The sequence below is a fragment of the Cimex lectularius genome, unplaced genomic scaffold (assembly GCF_000648675.2).
Source record: "Cimex lectularius strain Harlan isolate CLEC.00 unplaced genomic scaffold, Clec_2.1 scaffold5, whole genome shotgun sequence".
NCBI classification, from domain to species: Eukaryota; Metazoa; Arthropoda; class Insecta; order Hemiptera; family Cimicidae; genus Cimex; species Cimex lectularius.
In genome coordinates, this window is record NW_019392993.1 from 2,434,736 (window position 1) to 2,456,343 (window position 21,608).

Below are 21,608 nucleotides of genomic sequence, written 5' to 3' on the forward strand. Positions count from 1 at the left end.
TATCCAATTAGCCCATCCGACTTCTTAAATAACTAAAAATTTTTGGTTGGTTGGCTTTACCTATGCTCAGGACAAAAAAAAACAAAAAAAAAAACAGCCCACTGCTGATTAGAGAAGTCCATTTATCATCAACAAATTAAAAAAAAAGATTCGATTGCCGCAATGACACACAGATCTACCACTAAAAATTGTAAAGTGCAAGGACATGCGTGGCAGATCAAAATAGCAAAACTAGTGGTGATCAATGACCATATTTATCATTCACAAACTTTTAAAACGTCACGATTGTCACCATAACACGCAGATCTATTCTAAATATAATGAAGACCTGGAGCACCTGACAGACTAAAATAGCGATGGTAGAAAGACAGGTGCTTAATAGCGAAAATTGGCGGAATATTGGTGATTAATGATCATATCTATCATATATAAACTTATAAAAAGACACGATTGCCACAATAATTCACAGACCACTACTGAACATGGCAAAATATTGAAACGCGTCTAGCCTGAGCATGATATTAAACAGTTATTTATATCATTTAAAAATTTATAAAAAGGCACGACTGCTAAAACTCACAGACCAACCTCTTGATGGCAAAATGCTGATACGTGTCTGACGGAACAGAAAGCCAGTGTATGAAGACCTGGATGTCTGGAGACGCTTATATAATTTATAAACTATAAAAGAATTCGATTACCAAAACGCAATTCACATACGAAAAAGAGACGGTACGGCACACCAGGTTGTTCGGAAACAACAAAATTACGAGTTCGACCGTTCTCGAACAAGACCGCAAGAACTATCACAAGCACACTTGATCTATGATAATAAATTAACTATAATTATCTATTAACAAATCAAAATTAATATTTTATAATCTGTACTTTGAGCTAGTATAACTGATTTTATTTGATTCCTTAATGAAAATGGCATAAATTAAAACAAACACTTGGAAGGCCATCACTTGTAGAAATTAAAATCCAGTGTTAACGCACTTCCTGATTAAATCAGATATTTTTTGGAGAGGTGTAAAGTTAATAAGTTACAGTTAATTATAAATTTATAATTCATATTAAAGCTGTCCTCAATTTGTTTTTTATTACGTTGGTGTTGGACGTTTCTGCTATACTTTTATTGTAGTTAGTTGTGTCCATACACCGTTTATGTGATAACAATTTGCATCTAAAAATAATTCATGTACAACGTTCTTTACTGAATACTTTTCCCGACGGGGACAAAAAACAAACAAAAAACAACCTGTACTGTAACCAATCACGAACACCTCATGTATTCGTTGTAGTTGTTTTTTTCCAGAAGTGTACAGCATAAAAGAGAGCATGAGATTTCCGATTATCACGTGCAGAGACGATTCTCCACGACTGTCCTGGTTCTTCAAGGTGGAGGTTGGACCAGGGTTGACCTTCAGTAGGAGGACTAGCCTCTTGTTTCGGACCACTTTTACACATCTTCCTTCACCGAGTCAAACCAAGGCTGGAGGCATTCTTTTTTCTCTTCAAGACAATTTCCATCCCTTTCACTACGTTATTGTTTAATGAAAGCTTGCTTCGCTTGTGAGAACAGCATAAAAAATAACAATAATAAAAGGTACCATATAATCAGTTGAAACCCAATCTCAAAATGACACAGTCCATATACATAGTATATAAATTGAGTCATAAAATTTACTAAGAATGAAAACCTGAAATTAATAAAAACAACATAAAAGCACTTTTTATGCTTTAACAACTTTTTCCGTCAAATTAACCTTTTCTAATTTCAAATTAACCCTTTTCAACTTCCAAACAATATTTTTCCTTCAAATAACATTTCTTAACTTCCAATTAACCATTTTTAATTTTAAATTATCTTTAGCGAAAATAGGAAGACCACTAGTGATAGGAGATGGCCATTTATCATCTGCAAACTTGTAAAAGGACAGGATTTTCACAATAACGCACAGATCACCCACTAAAGATATTAAAATACAGGAACACACCTGATAGATCAAAATAGCAAAAATAAACATACCACTAGTAATCGGAGATCTTTCTTAAAGTTTTTTAAATTGTTTAAATTTCAAATTAACACTTTTTAACTTAAAATTAAACCATTTTTGCACCACATTAACTTTTGAAATTTCAAATTAACCCTTTTTAATTTCAAATTAATCCCTTTTGACTTTAAATTAATTCATTTAAGTTCAAAATTAATCCTTTTACCTTCAAATGAAACCATTTATTTTCAAATTGACCCATTCTTCAAAGCTGTAAAAAGTCTCAAGAAATTATATGAAATGTAAACATATTCAAAGTAAAATTACTGTATATTTGATTATTGTGTTAATACAAAATAATTGGGCTCTAAGCAGTTTATATAAAAATTAATTTCAACAAAAATTAAATACGATATAAAATAAAATATAAAAATAAAGAATACTTCTTTGAATTTGAAATTAATAAGGGCTAATTTGAAGTTACAAATGATTAATTAGCAATTAAAAAATGTTAATTTAATGCAAAAAGTTTAATATCAAATTAAAAAGGGTTAATTTGTCGGAAAAAACCCACAAACATACAAATAGAGTTGTTGACTTGAAAATGCAAATAATTTTTTGCTTTATGTTTTGTTTTCTTCATATTCATAATAATTGATCAAAACTACAAAGAAAATCATGAAAGATAAATTTATTGAAGAATCAGTAAATAATTAAAGTTTTAAATTTTTATGTTGGAATTGTTTTTATTTAACAAAACCATAAAACGGCTGAATGGAATTTTCTATACAGCTCAGCTAAATTCATTTCTAGGATTAAAAAAGAAAAGGCAATCATTTATAATTAATGAACAAAATTGATGATTCAAACCCATTTCAAACATATTAGAGTTTATTAAAACTCTTAAGTACTCTCGCTGTGGCATTTCACAACCGCGTTAAAGTAGAATTAAAGCACAAATACGATAAAACTCAGGGCATCCGGTAAGGAGAGGAGGGGTTGGCAGTGAAAGGGGCCGTGTGGACGTTGCGTAGCACTCGAGGTATATAAAGGTACACAGCCACCTTTAGCATCATCAGTCAACAGACACAGTCAGGTCTCAAAGGATCGCAATGGCCGCTAAGGTCAGTAGGAGGTGCAATGACAAAAATAATCAAAGGATATTGTTTAAAAAAAATGTTTTCAGCTCGCAGTATTGGCACTCGTTTTCGGCGTCGCTTCAGCCGGAGTTTTTGACGGACACGGATTGTCATATTCTAGCCAGGCTGTCCACCTCGCCCCAGCTGTTCACGCCGTTCATGCTGCTCCTGCTGTCCACGCTGTCCACGCCGTCCACGCCGCTCCCGTAGCTCACCACGTCGACTACCACGACCCTCACCCCGAATACAAATTCGAATACGGAGTCCACGATGCTCACACCGGAGACGTCCACAGCCAGACCGAAGAAAGGAAGGGTGATGTCGTCCACGGCAGCTACTCCCTCGTCGAACCCGACGGTTCCAAGAGGGTAGTCGAATACACCGCCGACCCCCACAACGGATTCAACGCCGTCGTCCACAGGGAACACAACGCTCACCCCGTAAGTTTATTAAAACTATAGTCCTTTAAAACGCATGAACAAGAATTAAGTTTGATCCTCTCATATTAGCAGGTCGTCCAGAAAGTAGCCTACGCCGCCCCCGTTGTCCAAAAAGTAGCCTACGCCGCCCCCGTCGTCGCTGGATACCACCACTAAGACTAGACAATACTTTAAACATAAAAGTATCTCATTGTGTATATAGTCGCCATTTTTATACCAATAAAAAAATATAAAAATTAAAAAAAGTTTTGATTCTAAACCCCCCAATACTATAAGATGGAAACCATGGTAACATAAATAAAAATACTAATGTAAAACATAATATTGCAAAACTTATACTTTAAAAATGTTATAAGAGTTCAACCAGTGAAGTGAATATACATAATATTCGTTAATTTATATTTACAATTTTACAATTACATTATATTTTACAATTTTTTATAAGAAAAATACTTTTATTGTTAGTTTTCTTTCTGAGGTCTGAAAGTGATGAAGTTGCTTAGTTATTTGGCTAGCTATATTATTGTTTTGGTACCAAAATTATAGAACAGGAAGACCAATCGGTTGGATGATGATCAAATAACAAATCCCCGTTTAGTTGATATATTATTGAAGTATTTATAATAATTCAGTTCAAAAGCTCAAATAAGAATATCTAAGGAACTTTTCTTAGAATTAGGTGTGTTATACAAGTTTTCAAATTGATCCCTCTAGCATTCCACTGTTTTTTCTCTTTGAACCTTAAACTCAGTCTTATCAGTGCAGAAAATCTGTAATATGACCAAATGTCTATGTGATAAGCCAGTATTTTTGAGTTATTAAGTTGCAGTTATATAAATAAAAATATATAAATAAATTCATCTCAACCAAGACCTTTCATAAAAAAAGAATAATTAATTGAACGAAGTAATTTGGTCAATTAGACCACTAAACATAAATGGATTATATATATATATATATATATATATATATATATATATCATGTTATATCAAATATTTATATTAACGTCTCTCCCTTTCCGATAATCTCGCACCATCACGAATCAACACATCCATACATTGCTTTAGTCATTTATTAATTATGCAAACTCTTTTTATATCAAAATTTTATTTGTAAAAAAATAGAAACGAAAAATATGTGTACTGATTTTAATATGTTTCTATGGCAAAAAAAACAAACTTAAAATCTTATTTTGGGTTCAATTTGAAAACAACATAAACTTGAAATTATTAGGAAAAGGTTATTTATTTAAATGTAGATTACAATTAGAATAGTATTTACCAATATGGCTTTTTAAAGTTAAATAAAGAAGATATGACAAAAAAGACATAAATTAACAAAACTCATTAAACCAAACGACGGGTTCACCTCAAATTGGATGTCGCAACGACTCGTTTCTGAAGATTAAAGTTTCTTCAGAATTGCAGAAATACACAAAATATGAAACGGGCTCATTTTCCTTAATTAACGCAACGATTTTGCTATTAACAAGATCCAAAAAGTAGACAAGAAGACCGAGAAGTTTTTAAACTTGTTTATAATTTCCATGCAATTTTATTCTAGTTAATATTAATTAAATGTGTTAAAATAACGCCAGATGTTTCTAGTGAAAAGAGGATTTGTTTAAATTACATATTGAATGATCAAATCACATTTTTTCACTATTTTAATCGTCTTAATTTCTTAAAGTATCCTTCATACCATAAACCTGTGGGTTCATTGGCATCGACTAAATTATGTCAAGCAGAGGTTTATTTAACTCTTCCGGCCAAAAACAGTCACCCATATAATAGAGTAATATTATACAAATAAAAGTATAATAGAAATATTTTAGACACTTTCTGCACAAAAAGATAATAATTTCAATAGAATTACTAACTTTTATACAAATATCATTAATTGGGGTGTTAATTAAAGAATTTAGAGTAAGTAGCATTAAATAGTAGTTTTAAAATTTGATTAAAATCCATTAATACAATTATTAACTAACACACATTTCAAATAAGAGAATAAAAACTTTGAAAATTGCCCGTTGGTTAAAACACTTAAATATGCTAGTATGTAATTACCAGAAGAGAAGAAGAAAATTATAAAAAAGGATTAATATGTGCTTTAAATTAAATAATTAATTGCAAATGTTTAAACTATACGATAGGCAATATTTATTTAATTGAAAGGGAAATAAAAAATGATCAACGGGTCTTATCATCAATTAAAAGCTAGGTAGATTATATGTAATTAGTAACTTGTTTAATCTGAAATCCTTGTTAAAATTGTCTTGGTATTTGGTGAAGAACAGTAAAAGTTAGTGAAGAAAAAATCTAGGTAGAACATGCAGACAGGTTTTGAAGAAAATATTTTACGAAGAATTCGCATTATCTTAAATCAGTTCGTAGAGTCCGGATAATGAAGGTACAAATACTTAATCATTTCAGCCACACCGTCTTACATAAAATTTATGAAAAGCGAAAAAATTGCAGTACTACCTATTAACAAAATAATTTTTTTTAAAGTTGTATCTATAATATTGCAGAAGAAAATTTCACTGACAATTAAAAAATACAGTTTTTTAAAAATCAAAACATTACTTGCATTACAGTAAATTTGATTAAATATTATCAAAATATTAAATTATTATAACAATATTATAGGAAATAAGAGCGAAAATACAGCGTATTTTAACTATTGTATGTAATGCAAATCTTAAGAATGAAAATATACCGCCCACCAAAATTTCAGTCTCTCTGACGTACATATATGTTTTGACTCATTATTTAAAGCTTTTGTTGTTGTTAATTTTCTGTGTTTTTCTCTAGTGGTGGGATAGGTCATCTATCTTCTAACTTAATCGCACGAAATCTTGTTTATACACTGACAACGCGAAATAAGACATAAGATCGAAGATAAATTGAGATAATCTGGAAGGATGTGTTGAATTTATGATTATTTCGATATAATAGTCTGTTACTAATTTCAAAATGATGATATGGTTTGGACAACGTCGTTAAAATTTGCATAAATTGTTCCGGAAACCTATTTCCTAATCTTAAAATGCCTGCCCGATAGGTATTACCTACCAAATCAAATGACGTTGATATCTTTCCTTTTTCTTCCTTCAGGGAACTGGAGTACAGTAAGGAAGCATCCTAGGTCCTCTGCTATGTACAGTATACACTGCTCTTTAAATCCTAACGTTGCTACATTCGCAGACGATGCCTTTATCGTTTCCTCGCATCAAAACCCAAGCTTAGCTGTCTCCAACATTCAATGGAGGAAAAAATTAATGAAAATAAAATAATGTATCCAAATAATCTTTAACCATCGCCATGCGCCATGTCCAACACTCGAATAACACACCTATTCCGACTGCAGGCATAGTAAATATCTAGGCGACTGTAAAGATAGAAATTTAACAAACAATAAAAACTTCTAAAAAGTTAGTATTGCGCAGAGTCTGAATCTCAATTACATTCAAGATATTGCAATTTTCAAGTTACTTCAACTTTTCACAACTTTAGTCCATGAAGTCCCTTTACCTCAAAAAAGTTATACCTATTATATTAATCCATATATGTTTAGCGATCATAATTAATTTTTTACGTAATCTTAAGCAACCAAATTAAAAAAAATTGCTTATAATAACACTTTTACGAATTTCTGATTTCCTACATAAAGTTTAAGTTCTTCGAAAAATGGCAAAAAGGAGGGAAAATTCAAAAGGTGGGGTTGAGATGGGAAGTTGGTGCCCGAGTGGATCGAAGTCACGATAGTGGTAGACTAGCGGAGTATCTAGCCGAAGGTCGTGGGTTCGAATCCCGCTCGTGACACTGACTTTTTTATTTCAACTAAAAACCTTAATTAATTGAAAGATATTAATTGGTCGGACCGCGAAAACTACTGAATTTAATAAAGTTTAAGTATAATTTTCTTGGCTCTATTAATACAAACAGATTTGGTACGTACAGGAAAGTTTCCCCCTAATAACGAGCTCCTAACAAAATTTAAACACGTATTTAATCTCTGAAGGTCAATGATCAACGTTATTGTAAAATTAACGTTCAATTACCGACATTTTTTCCCGGTTACAATCAGTTTAAAAAATCAAAATATTTTGAAACATATATTAAAATTAACGAAAATAAAACAGACTTTTTGGTACGAAATTTAACATAAGAAAAACAAAAAGCTTCAAAAATTAAATATAATGTTCAAAATGACAACACTCTTTGATAATGAAGTCAATGAAGGTGGACATTTCGGAGATTTAATTTAATTATGAGCTTATTTCATTTGGTTATGTTCAATTTCGTACCAAAGAATCTTTTTATTTACTTTGTATTACTTACGTTATTTTTAATTGAAGTTTCAAAATCGTAATGACTAATTTTTTTTAACTGCTGTGATAGAAAAATCAAATTAAACGTTAATTTTACATAAATGATAATTGGTCTTTGGACGTTGGTGGTACGTGTTTAGATCTCTTTAGTAGAGCAACTTTTCTGTAAGCGCCATTCTGTCTGTATTTACAGATCCTATAAAATATTATTTACACTTATGAAAAGTGCGTCAGAAACTCGTAGAACTTAATCTTTTACATGGTTTGGATTTTCTTTGCTTAAAGTTACAATAAACATAAATAAATGAATGACAGGATTTTCAATGCTCTTTTTATGGCCGTAATCGAATTTACAGTAGGATTAATATTTATTAATTATTAACACTATTAAAGGCAGACTTAACCTGTAATCGCTTTATTAGTTACCTAAAAAAGCAAAATATCGTATACAATTAAGTTTCAGACTTTGAACAATCGGGACTTTTTCAATTCAATTTTACATTAGGATAACCTTTTGAAGTATTGACGTCTGTTCACAGTACACCCTTTATCTGTGTGTATGTAAATGTGGTGTATTGTTCTTTTCTTGTATTCTATATGTGTTGTTGGTTTTATTAATTTTGTAAATGAATGCATATATCATTTGTTTGGTGCATCTCTGCAGACGCAGGCAAAAATAATACAAAATTTTTTTCCCCCAGCGAATTTCAAGCATATAAAACCGCGAGGTAACAATCACTTTCTGTTAAATCGTTTGAGTTTTGATGAAAGTGGGTTTCTCTTCATAACTTTTTGTTTTCTCCAAAACATCGTGTTCATACGCTACTCACCACGCTATGTTTCTCGTTTGTTTCAATTTTGATAAGTACGAGTTTTATAAACAATTTTTTTTATGGTATTAACTTTCATCGATATCACCGATACGGTTACGCCATTCTTTTTCATATCAAATTCTTGCCGTTCACGTTGCAAAACGAATTTACGAGTGAACCGGCAGGCACAGCGACCCTGGTTTGGTAATGATCTTCAGCGAGAAGGAAAAGCCGTTTGGCATATCTGCAAGGTCGTTCGAGTGGGGGCGACAACCACTATCCACCTATATAACCGTCGGCCACGCCGCAGAAGTCAGAGTCAATCCAGAATCACCATGGTCGCCAAGGTGTGTATCAATTTAAAGCAGATTGGTGATTCGGTTATCTACTCTCATCTTTCAGTCAAAACAAAATCTGTTTTTTCAATATTTTATCTATATTACGTAGTAAAATGACTATGGTGAGAAACCTTCAGATGGTTTAAAAAATTCCAATTTTCAAGAGTCTTTAACTAACCTATTAGATAAAAAATATAACATTAATCACTGTTGAAAGTTTACCGGAAAGATTTAATTAAAACAAATATTTTGAAGAATTGAATTGGATTGTTCGTGTTCTTTAAGATATGCTAAACCTGAACGACTGATAAGCGTTGAGGGTTTTATTTTAAATCTATTTGATTCTTTTCCATATCATTTCTCTGGTTAAGAACACATTTGTAAGTTTTTTGTGAAATGATTCGTAAGATAACGTTTTGCTTTTATAGTTCGCAGTATTTGCCGTCCTTTTGGGAGTCGCTTCCGCCGGTCTTTTTGACGGTCACGGATATGGATACTCCGGCCAGTCTTTTCAAGTTGCTGCACCCGTAGCTAAGGTCAGTGATTGTAATGTGATGACATAATGACGTTTATGTATCTATAAGAATGTAGCGATGAATGTTGAAATTGTATTTACAGGTAGCTTACGCCGCTCCTGTTGTTCATGCTCCGGTCGTCCATGCTGCTCCTGTTGTACACGCCGCTCCCGTTTACCATTCAGCTCCCGTTGTCCATGCTGCTCCTGCTGTCCACGCTGTCCACGCCGTCCACGCCGCTCCCGTAGCTCACCACGTCGACTACCACGACCCTCACCCCGAATACAAATTCGAATACGGAGTCCACGATGCTCACACCGGAGACGTCCACAGCCAGACCGAAGAAAGGAAGGGTGATGTCGTCCACGGCAGCTACTCCCTCGTCGAACCCGACGGTTCCAAGAGGGTAGTCGAATACACCGCCGACCCCCACAACGGATTCAACGCCGTCGTCCACAGGGAACACAACGCTCACCCCGTAAGTTTATTAAAACTATAGTCCTTTAAAACGCATGAACAAGAATTAAGTTTGATCCTCTCATATTAGCAGGTCGTCCAGAAAGTAGCCTACGCCGCCCCCGTTGTCCAGAAGGTAGCTTATGCTGCCCCTGTTGCGAAATTCGCCGTTGCCGCTCCCGCCGTCTCCTATGGATACGGACACCACTAAATACGAAATGAACAGTTTTGTGTATATATAATTTTTATATCAATAAATATTTTTTTATTCTAAACATTTACTTTTTTATGCCTGGTTTAAGAAGAATGCATCTCGACAAGTCATGCCACAGAAAACACAGAATAATTTAATGATAATAATTAAGTTTAAATAACTGAAAAACGTTTAGTTACATTTATGTTTATTGCATCTGTTTATTGAATTTTGACAAAAAAATTCTTTAATCTCCGAATATCACTAGAAATAAAACATAATGTTTGAGACATATACATATACAAACATAGATGTTTGTGTGTAAACAATATATTAAAGTGTTAACCTCAATGCTGCCCAGGATATTTTCTTATTGAGTAGAAAAATTTCGAAATTATTTATCGTTTTAGACCTAAATCAAAAACATTGAACTTTGAGAGAAGATTAAGAAAACAGCGATTTAGGAACAAAGCTAAATATTTAAAAAAATGCCCCTATGAATTTCACATCGGTTAAAAGATTCTAAAAAAAAGGTTTTCCTTCAACAATCAACATAAATTATAGCACTATTTATTATTATTATTGATTGATGGCAATTATCACTGTTTACAAAGGTATTAAGTCTTTGTCGGAATCTTATGTAACTCTCTTTCTTTTCCATTTACCTCCATTCTGGTAGGTGCATTGCAAGGCTGCAACTTTGCTCCATTCTTCGCTCAGTATATAATGCGTATATCATAATATCAATCCTAATCCAGTACTGCTCACATAGGAAGAAGTTTGGAAGAATAGTTCAAGAAATGAACCTTCGTCTGCGCGGTACCGCCTCCAAACTTATACGACACTTTTTCTCTTCTAGAACCAATGTCATCAGCTATTTGGTACTTTCTATCGACAAATGACCAAAGAGTGTAGAATAATACAGAGGGTGTAGAGGGGTGAAAAGTGTACCGATTCCTTGCAACTCTATAATCTTTACTCCGTCCGCCTTCTCTCTACAGACCTAAATGAATATTTAACGTTATTATTGTTTCATGTATAAATCAGCTATCTTGGATGATTGTTTAAATTATTAAATTTAGAATAAATAAAGATTTTCACTGTGGTATATAAATAAGTTGAATACAAATTAAATTAAAATTCTCTTTCCTTTAGGTTATATGTAAATAATTCTGTACAGTCAGTCATATGGAAATGTAAAGCTAAAGACGGAGGAGCCCATGAGTTTTCCCTGTTTGGCGGTGGTTCCGCACGTGTTCCTCAAAATTGACACACACACACACACACACACACACACACACACACACACACACACACACACATCAATACACACATTCCCATGCACTATTCCATAAAGGCAATGATAGCCCTCGCTGATTTTGACCTTAAAAAAATTAAACAATAAACCAGTAAATGTTAGTACAATATTTAAGTAGGATTAAGTACTATTTAAACAAATTTTGTTGGGCCCTTAAAATAAAATATTTTAGTTAATATGTATATTTTTTAAATTTACGTTATAAAGCATACTTTATCAATACTTTCTATTAACCAAAGTATTTGATTGGGTTGATCGCTTATTTAAAAATGATCTGTACAATGGTTTTAAGAAAGAAGAACGAAACTCTTACGCGCTTAGTTTGTCGTTATGCCCTGCTCATCTACTAATGTAACCAAAAAACCGTTCCAGATGATTGTTGCTAGTTCTGCGATGTATTTTAGAATATTTTTCTCAAGTAAATCAAGTGTGTAATTTTTTGATTTAGCTAAAATAGAGAATAGACTTATTTCCTCCTTTATATTTAAAAATTTCCCTTTGATACTCCTTGAATTCAAGTTATCAAAAAGATCATCTAAAACTTTAATGAATTCGTTCCTTCGCCATCTCCCAACCCGACGAATTTTGTACCCTTGCAATATTTTAGGGCATTTGCTGTCGATTTATTATACAATTGTGCCACTAATTTAACTTTCATTCTTTGAGTTTTAAACCAAACAGGTTTCTTTGAACTTTTGTTTGACCTAGTCAATCTTTCTTTTTCTTCAAATTGGAATTAATTTTCACAGTGTACCCAACTAATAATTACGTACAAAAAGAAATAAAAAACGTAACAAACAACAACGAACGGCGAACTTTGGAGATTTTAAGATATGGGATGTTGGCACATTGCTCTACACTAAATTTAAAAAATGAACTAACAGCATAAACTACTCAAAAGAACACTTTTCACCAGATGAAAACTCATTACAAAACAGCATCTGTATATCATTTTTACAACCAATCTGGAAAACTGTGGGGTTCAACTAACCGTACAACCTCCAAGAATCGAATAATTCCAATTCAAAATCATTCGTCCCAATTCTCATCCTTCCTACTTCATATCGAACGCTACTATCCACACAGACTTTCAAATCCCATTTATCCTCGAAACCGCAAGAAGTCCTTTCATCCCGAACCCTTTCAACCCAGCTCTAGCGCTGTTGTAACACCATGATATTAGAACAATTCAATTTTGACTTGCATTTCCTTACTACTTGAACAATGTTGCATCAAACCTGTTTCAACAAAACATTTAATAACACTTTTACCACCTATAATATCATGTTCATAATTTGGAATAAAAAATTACCTGAACGTTTCGGAATTGAATTTTCAACGTAGGATATCTTGCAAATTAGGATGTTTAATATTACAAGGGAAATATACATTGTCTATCCGAAAGATTAAAAAAAGTAAAACTTTTTCATTATTAGTCCAATTAAAACGAAATACTCATGAGAGAAAAACTTTTTTACTTACACTTACACTGATGTAAAATTCTTATATTATAGGCTAAAAAAAAACAATGAGTAACCTTATAAATACCATCTTAATATGACAAAACTATTGAAATTGAATTATGTACAAATTTCATGGTTTAGGTTACTTAATATATAAAGCACGTTATTAAACTTCTTGAGAATTTTTCAAAATATTTCATTAGAATAACATTTGGGTCAAATCTTGTAATTCATTTGAATTGCAGATAAGGCTTGTGGTAGGTGAGTTTATCAGATGACTGAATCATTTTTCTAATCTCCTAATTGGCATGTTTTACAAAAATGGGCTTATACCGAACCCAGGTGAACACGGGGTCATCGGCGTCTTAATCGCCTGGTGGGATTTTCTTGCAGGGTTGGATGGGATAGGTTTCTAATGAGAGGGGCAGGATTTGCGGATAGTTTGGTTTGATATATTGATATCAAATATATCGGGATTGGGCTGTATCCGAGACAATTCTCAAGGTTGGAATATTTAGAATGGTTCGAGACGTAGAAGGGACCTGCAAGGATGGCACGAAGGATTCGGGATTGGAGATTTTTTATTCAGCACCGTCAGGTCGGTCTAGTCTCATGTGAGTACTATCAGTGTAAAGTCGTTTCTGTTTAGCTATTGTCTGTTTGGGGCGCCTGTCAAGTAGCCCTTTAATAATTTTGTACCTCAAGTTTAGTTCTGATCGTTTAAGTCAACTGTGTGAATACTAAGACAGTCGTTTGTCAAGGTACAAGTTTACAAAAAAAGGACTTCCTTTAAATTCTAAATATGTTTATGAGTTGTTAATACTTTTTAAATTTTAATAACATTTATTCTTCAGGTTTTAAACTGAACTGAAATTGGACATTTTTCGTTTTGTTTCAATTTTAGCCTTGTCAAGAATACTTAATAAAATTCGTTCTTCCGGAACTATTAAAGAGCTAGTTTTTACGGTTGGCAAGGAACAAAATAAAATATATTTTCATTGTCTTAATGTTGTTTTGTCTTAGAAAAAGGAAATACACCTAACATAAAGAACAATTTGCGAAGACACGTTTGGCTATTTAGAGGAACAAACTTTTCCTTGGAGGAAATAAACAATCAGCAACACCCAAGGCTGCAAATTGAAACTTAAATAAAAAATGATACAAATACTTTTGTTAGTAACGAAAGCAAATGTAGTTTTGTTAAAGTTTATGCAAATGTGCAATATATCGTTAATTATTAATCATGTTGTAAAATAAGAAAATGTCAGAGATAATTTTTACATTTACGTAAGGCGTACGTATATACATATTTTTTTTCTTTACTTGATGGTATTGGTCTGGACACTGGGCACTTACTGGGGCCAACACTCGGAGGTTTTGATGCTAGTCACACGCAGTTCTTTACTAAAGATGGCGAAAAGCCGAAATCCAAAATTTGTAACGAAATTCCTAAGTAGTGCATATTCATTAGTGTACCAGAGACGATCTTTGATTATTGAAATTTGGCCGATCCGGAAATTTGGCACTCATACAGCTATATAAATTTGAGTAAGTATATTTATATGGAAAGTTATGATTTTAATGGTAATTTTGATCGTCGGTTCAGTAAGTTGTAAAGCATTTTAAATCGTCTGTAAGTGTCTGTTTCTGTAATCGTAGATTACAAGTTAATCTCCTACCAAATGTAAGTCTTAAATAGACAACGTAAAGTGTATGGTAGGTATCTATGGGCATGTCAAAAGTAAAAATCGAGTACAACAGCTGAGCGAGTATCGACCCTTGTGGCACACCTTGAATCACTTCTTTCATTTCAGAAGTATCTGATTTCTGGTTTACTGCGAAAATCTTTCGTTGAGGATTGTATAATCAGATAATATGGCTGTGATAAAACTAGTTTTAGTTGGTATAATAGACCCTATGCTATACTTCGTCGAAAGCAACTATAGTCGAGAACAATTTCTGCTCGAGGCATGTGGAAATATATCCCGTAACTCTGTGAAATTGATTAGTAGTGGAATGATTCTAGTTTTTCTTTTTAAAAATTATCTTCTCGAAGGAAAGAGCTGGAAACTGATTTTTACTCCATCCTACTCTAATTAGTCTAGTCTACTATCGCCCAATTGTTTTGAATGTTATAGCGAACCGCCCTGTATTTAATTTTAATTATTACAAAAATTAAGAACTAAGCATGTCACGGATTAGCACTTTTATAATTCATTAAATTCACTAATTTCGTGGTCCGCTTGACGAATTAAAACTTTACAATTATTTAAGGTTTTTAGTTGAGATGAAAAAAAGTCAATGGCACGAGAGGGATTCGAACCCACGACCTTCGGCTAGATACGCCGCTGCTCTACCACCTGAGCTATCGTGACCTCGATCCACTCGGACATCAACTCCCCATCTCAACCCCACCTTATGAGTTTTCCCTCCTTTTGCCATTTTTCAAAGGAATGTCCGAGTGGATCGAGGTCACGATAGCTCACGTGGTAAGAGCAGCGGTGTATCTAGCCGAAGGTCGTGGGTTCGAATCCCTCTCGTGCCATTGACTTTTTTTCATCTCGACTAAAAACCTTAAATAAATGTTCACTTTTATAATGTTGTAATAGCTAATAAAAACTTGAACTGTCCGTTGATTTTTTTTAAAACATCCGTTCATGATACATTTTACAAGAAAATGTAAAATTGAACGTTGTATTATCTTGAGTAGATTGGTAGTTTTTTTAAATTGAAAATCTGTAAAAACAGAAAATATACTAATCATCATTACCCAAGAAAAGCACGTTTCTTCAAAGACGTAAACAAGTCTTACTTTATTACTCTTTATTTTGTTTATTGCAGAATCGATTTCGGGGTGCTGCCTTTTCCCATTCTTCAGCTCGTTTTAAAGTACTGTGCAAGTTACTGCAGTACTAAACCTTCCCGGCTACTGCACTCAGAAATCTTTGCTGTAATAAAATAATTAAAAAGACGTGCCTTTCGTGTTAATAAGTTATTGTAAATAACTTTCATTCGATAAAATAACAACAATTTTATAATTCTTAGCAATGTTATACAAATAAAGCAACGATCGTTTTTCTCTATTGAGTGTGATAAAAGTAATGATTAATTAATATTAAATAAAAAACCGTGTCTTTTTTTCTCCTTCTGTAGTAACTATTTCCTAGGCAACTTCCCAATCTATAAATTCTCGTCGACCTCACTATATTTTCCAGCTGCATCAATGCAAATCTTCTATCCACTCTCTGAACACTCGATCATCTCCCAATGGCCTAAACCTTCCTCGTCTTAAAACCTTACACATTTGAACGATCCTTTCTAGCTCGAGCAACAAATCTCTGGAATTCTCTTCATTCGTCAATCCCCAAAACCGCCTCGCTCGCCGCTTTTAAATCCCTTTTGTACAAACATCTCATCTCTCTCGTAAAAAAACATCAAATATTAAAAAACAACGTGTTAACAATTAATAAAAGTAACTTACATGCCAATGAAAATGAAACACTGAAGGTTACAATTACACAATAGACCATGGTATTTCAAATGTTTTTTTTAAATTTTTAATTTAAAAAAAAATTATGTTTTTTTATGCGTCGTCAACAAGTTAACTAATACATTATGTTTTTTTAATTTAATATAAATTTTCTAAATTTATATATACATTCTCTAGCCACAAAATTTTCATCTTTTTCTATTATTTTTACTTTTACAAAATCCACTGTGTGGTTAGTTTCATTAAATATTTTGACAAACCTGAACAACCTTCTTTATTAACAATATTTCTTTTCTGTTGGTTTAATTGATTTTTTCAGAATTGTACAGTTTTTCCAACATATGCTTTTTTACATGAACACAACTTATACACTACATTGTTTTTAAGAAGGTTGTCTGTATTATCTTTTATAGGTGGAAGAATAGAATTAATGTTCTTGTTAAAATATGTGTAAAAATTAAATTGTTCTATCTACTGTTTTCTTTTTTTTTACAAATCTTTATCTATTTGATACCTAGTGGGTTTTTACGAAAATTTTCCCACTATTTTTCTAGTTTGATTAATTAAAAATAACAACAAACTAGGACTAGGTGCGTTGATAGGCAAATTTTTGAAATAGGACGTAAAAGTGCCCCGCCACTTCCCCTGATTAATGAATGTATGTAGCATAATGTATAAGTATATTTTTAATAAATGTTTATTCATTAATTCACAAATCTTTATAATTCTTTCTGACTGTCCTTCTAGGTATACAAGTCCTATATATTTTTCGTTTTCATTATTATTATTTTCTTTATTATCATATGTATTTATTATTGTAAAATTTACTTTTTCTTTTTTATTAATTGTAAAATTAATTTTTCAGGATAATTAATATGTTTAATTAACTATTTTTAAAATTTTTTCTTTGTGATACATTATGTCACTTATTTTAAGTATTTTTTGTTACCTATTGGTTATAATATTTATTTTTTGATGTCTTAGATATGATGAAAAATAGTTTAATATTCTATCAGAACATTCAGCTTTTTTATAAATATTAGTATTAAAAGTGTTATTTTCTACTCATTTTTATATCTAAAAAGGGTAAAGTTCTATTTTGTAATTTTGTATTTATTTACATATCTTAATACATGCTTTACATTCTTCCATCAACTATTATCTTTATGCAACGAAAGAATTGTATCATAAGTCATTTTTTTATGAAGTATATTCTTATTTCTGAACTTTTTTGTAATGTATAGAAAATTTCATTAATGAAAAAGTCTGCAATAATGGGACAGAGACATACTGCCAGATAACCCTTTTAGTTTATACAAAGTATTGCTAAATCTAAAGAAGAAATTATTTACCCATCTTTCTAGAATGTTGAAAAAATGTCATCATCTAATTAGTATGCAATTGTATTTCCATTTTTCTTTTATTAAATTAATTACTTCTATGTCTGGAATCGTGGTGAACATTCATACGATATCTATACTAATAATACACATACATTTTTTGTTTTCAGGAATTCTTTTAATTCGAACAAATTTTTTACATTAAAATTATAGTCATTTGCAATGGATTCCAACGGTGCTAAAAAAGGTATAAAATAACAACAATATTATCAATATATGATAATATAATATTTTTTATGAATTAATGCTTCTAATGTTCTGAATTCTTAGAACGCTGCTTACATTTTCAGGCTCTAATCTCCTTCAAGGATTCTTCTCAAGATTAGTCGCATTAGTCGCACGTTCATTCGTTCTGGAATGCCTGACACCATTTAAACATTTTTTTATTGTTGAATGACAGTTATTTGTGTCTTAAGAAAATGTTTGGTAAATGCAAGAGGATTGTTTTTATACGTGTAAATTGTTTGTTATTAAATTGGCTAATGTCCGATTAAATTGTGTCAACTGGTACGTTTAAGGATAGTTTAGCAAAAGTGATTACAATAAAATACACCAATTTACTAAATAATTGTTAAAAGATTTGGACAAATGATTGTTATTTAATTTTCTCACAATTTCACCTTTTAATAGGTGTTTTTTTAAAAAACAAAATCGGCTTTTAGTCCCGTCATTTGATACGCAAATCACCCCAGGCACAGATTTACATGTGTGTTGAGAAATTTTTTTGGGACGGAAAAAATGAATTTGGCAAGCGGGCCGCATGAGAGGGGCAGAGCCAGCACGTTGAGATATATAAGCCCTGAGACACCTTGTAAAGTCAGTCATTCATCAACAATCACCATGGTTGCCAAGGTACGCTTTCACCATCAAGTGTGATCAGATCTTGTACATGTGGTCGGATCAGTGAGATTCTACGGAAATAACTCTGTCAGGAATTCGTGACGATTATATCAAAAAACGTTCTTCAAATTTAATTCTCAAATATTTGTATTAACTGGTCGATTTCTCTCATTAAATTTGATTAAAAATTCATAAATTGTTAAAAGAAAAGTCTTAAGAAATTATTCAACTGTAAAGATATTGCGTTGTTTAATCAGTTATGATTGTGTTTATCGTGTCAATCGAGGAAAAACTTTATTGAAGGAATTTTTCCAATTGGATTTACATTTTTGATTAATTTTTTATAAAAATGGAATTGATCCATCAGAAGATAACTCAAAATTATTTCCAATTGACAGTTCGCAGTGTTGGCCGTCCTTTTGGGAGTTGCCTCCGCCGGTCTTTATGACGGTCACGGATATGGATACTCCAGCCAGTCTTACCACGTTGCTGCACCCGTAGCTAAGGTCGGTCGAATTAGAATTTTCCTTTTATGGGATAAAAGAGCAGAATAGTAATATTTATTTTACATGACAGGTTGCTTACGCTGCTCCGGTCGCTAAAGTAGCTTATGCCGCTCCACTTGTACACGCTGCTCCCGTCGTACATGCCGCCCCTGTTGCTAAGGTAGCATACAGCGCACCTTTCTACCAAACTGCCCACGTCAGCAAGGTCGCCTATGCTCCTGCTGTTCATACCGTTCATGCTGCTCCCGCTGTCCATGCTGTCCACGCTGTTCATGCCGCTCCCGTCGTCCACGCTGCTCCCGTAGCTCACCACGTCGACTACCACGACACCAACCCCGAATACAAATTCGAATACGGAGTCCACGATACCCACACCGGAGACGTCCACAGCCACTCCGAAGAAAGGCACGGTGATGTCGTCCACGGTAGCTACTCCCTCGTCGAAGCCGACGGAACCAAGAGGGTTGTCGAATACACCGCTGACGCCCACAACGGTTTCAATGCCGTCGTCCACAGGGAACACAACACTCACCACGTAAGTCAATTAAAACTATTTTGGTTTCGACATACAATGGGCAAGAATTATGTTTGGTTTTCTGTATTTTCAGGTCGTCCAGAAAGTAGCCTACGCCGCCCCTGTAGCCAAAGTAGCTTACGCTGCTCCCGTCGTCCAGAAAGTAGCCTACGCCGCCCCCGTCACCAAATACGCCGTCGCCGCCCCCGTCGTCTCCTATGGATACGGACACCACTAAATACGGAAATGCTCAATTTTGTATATAAACATCCTTTTTTATTCAAATAAATATTTTTTATTTAAAAATTCTTGTTTTAACCAAATTTTTGCCAAAACCAAATTGTCACCATTCGTTGTCTATTATGTTAAGTATGTTTTGAAAAACACTAAATCAATTAATGAACGGAAATGTTGACAATAACAGTAGAGTTCCAAAGTCAGAAAGACCAGTTTTATAATTGATTTGGTTGAATTTACCCGTGCGGTCCTCACTGTGTCTGTACCTTCATAGTAAACATATTACGTCGGCTCATTTTTGAATTACGAGCACAGTTTTAAAATATACCATGTTAATTTTGCTAGGTTTGCAACTTAGCAAAGCTATAAACACAACCTGCAGTTACACTTCAATTCAAATGAATTTGTTATATGATTGTGTTAAAAGATCTTTTTTTTGCGTTGTTTTGGAACATTCAGCTTCCACGGTTTAATTCCACTTGAGTCCACACTCCATTAATTAGAACGGACCTATGAAATATCAAATTCCGTTTTTTAACATGACTAGAAATTGAGAATCATAAAGCTATAAATAAATAACAAGTAACGAGAGCAATAAATATTGATCAACCATAATAAGTACTAAAAATCAAAAATTCGGTACGAAAACAACAACAACAAAGGATAAATAAAGACAAACAACAATGAACAAATAAAAGTGCAGACCTACCAAATAACAAGTTACATTTTGACAAAACTAACAATTTGAAGGCACAAACTAATAAATAAATAACAAGTAACAGATGCAATATTTAACTATCAACTAACTACAATAAATACTACAGAATAAATAAAGATCAAACACTCGAGAAGCCAATAGCTGCCCTGTTAAAAGATCTTTGAAGTTAACAAAGTCATAGAAATGTATTGAAAAATTGTTACTAACAATATATTTCAAGATTTTTTATCATTCAGTTTGGAACCACAATTACATTGTTCTTGTAAAATGTATAATGAACGGTAGTTTTCAAAACTATTGATTGAGTGAAGTTTATTTAAATCAGACTAACAAATAAATTATTAAGACAAATAAAATAGAAGCTTCTTGGAAACAAAATAAGAAGGGTCTGGTGAATGAAAATAAAGGAAAGGAAAAGAACAAGACGAGAGTTAAATTCGACTCGTTTAAACAAAGATGCATTTTCAGACAGTGTTGAAAACTCAAACAATAAAGGTGACGACGTCTGTTTACAAAACTGACACCTCTGGAAAAAAAATTTTGGTTCCTCAGGGAAAAGGTCATTTGATCAGACCGAGCGAGATAATCCCTCATATTTAATCTAAAGCCTCAACTTTGGCACTTCTTAACAGCAAATGATAAATTTATATTTTTCAGTGCGGATTTACCACGAGTAATTAGCTTACGTGATATTAAAATATAAAAATTATTGAAAGGGGTGGTACATATTGGGGAGTAGCTTTCTCCTTTTAATTCATAGACTCAAACAGGCACACCAACATAAAATCGCTAATGAGCCATTGAAATCCATTCATTAAAATCAGTTTTGAAGTTCAATATGAAGAGGAAGAACAACAATATGGTAAAAGCTTTTGAAATTCTTCGTTTTTATAAA

At 32.8% G+C, this 21,608-nt stretch overlaps 1 protein-coding gene across 1 annotated transcript; it reads left to right on the top strand.

The window, feature by feature from the left end:
- The first annotated feature begins 3,036 nt into the window (after positions 1-3,036).
- On the top strand, positions 3,037-20,033 carry LOC106666062 (cuticle protein-like). The gene is made up of 7 exons (XM_024229649.1): positions 3,037-3,121; positions 3,184-3,576; positions 3,649-3,729; positions 8,944-9,072; positions 9,492-9,599; positions 9,682-10,056; positions 19,853-20,033. Exons 1-7 carry the CDS (start codon positions 3,110-3,112, stop codon positions 19,994-19,996), a joined length of 1,242 nt encoding a protein of 413 aa, XP_024085417.1. The 5' UTR covers positions 3,037-3,109; the 3' UTR covers positions 19,997-20,033.
- The last annotated feature ends 1,575 nt before the right edge of the window (positions 20,034-21,608 follow it).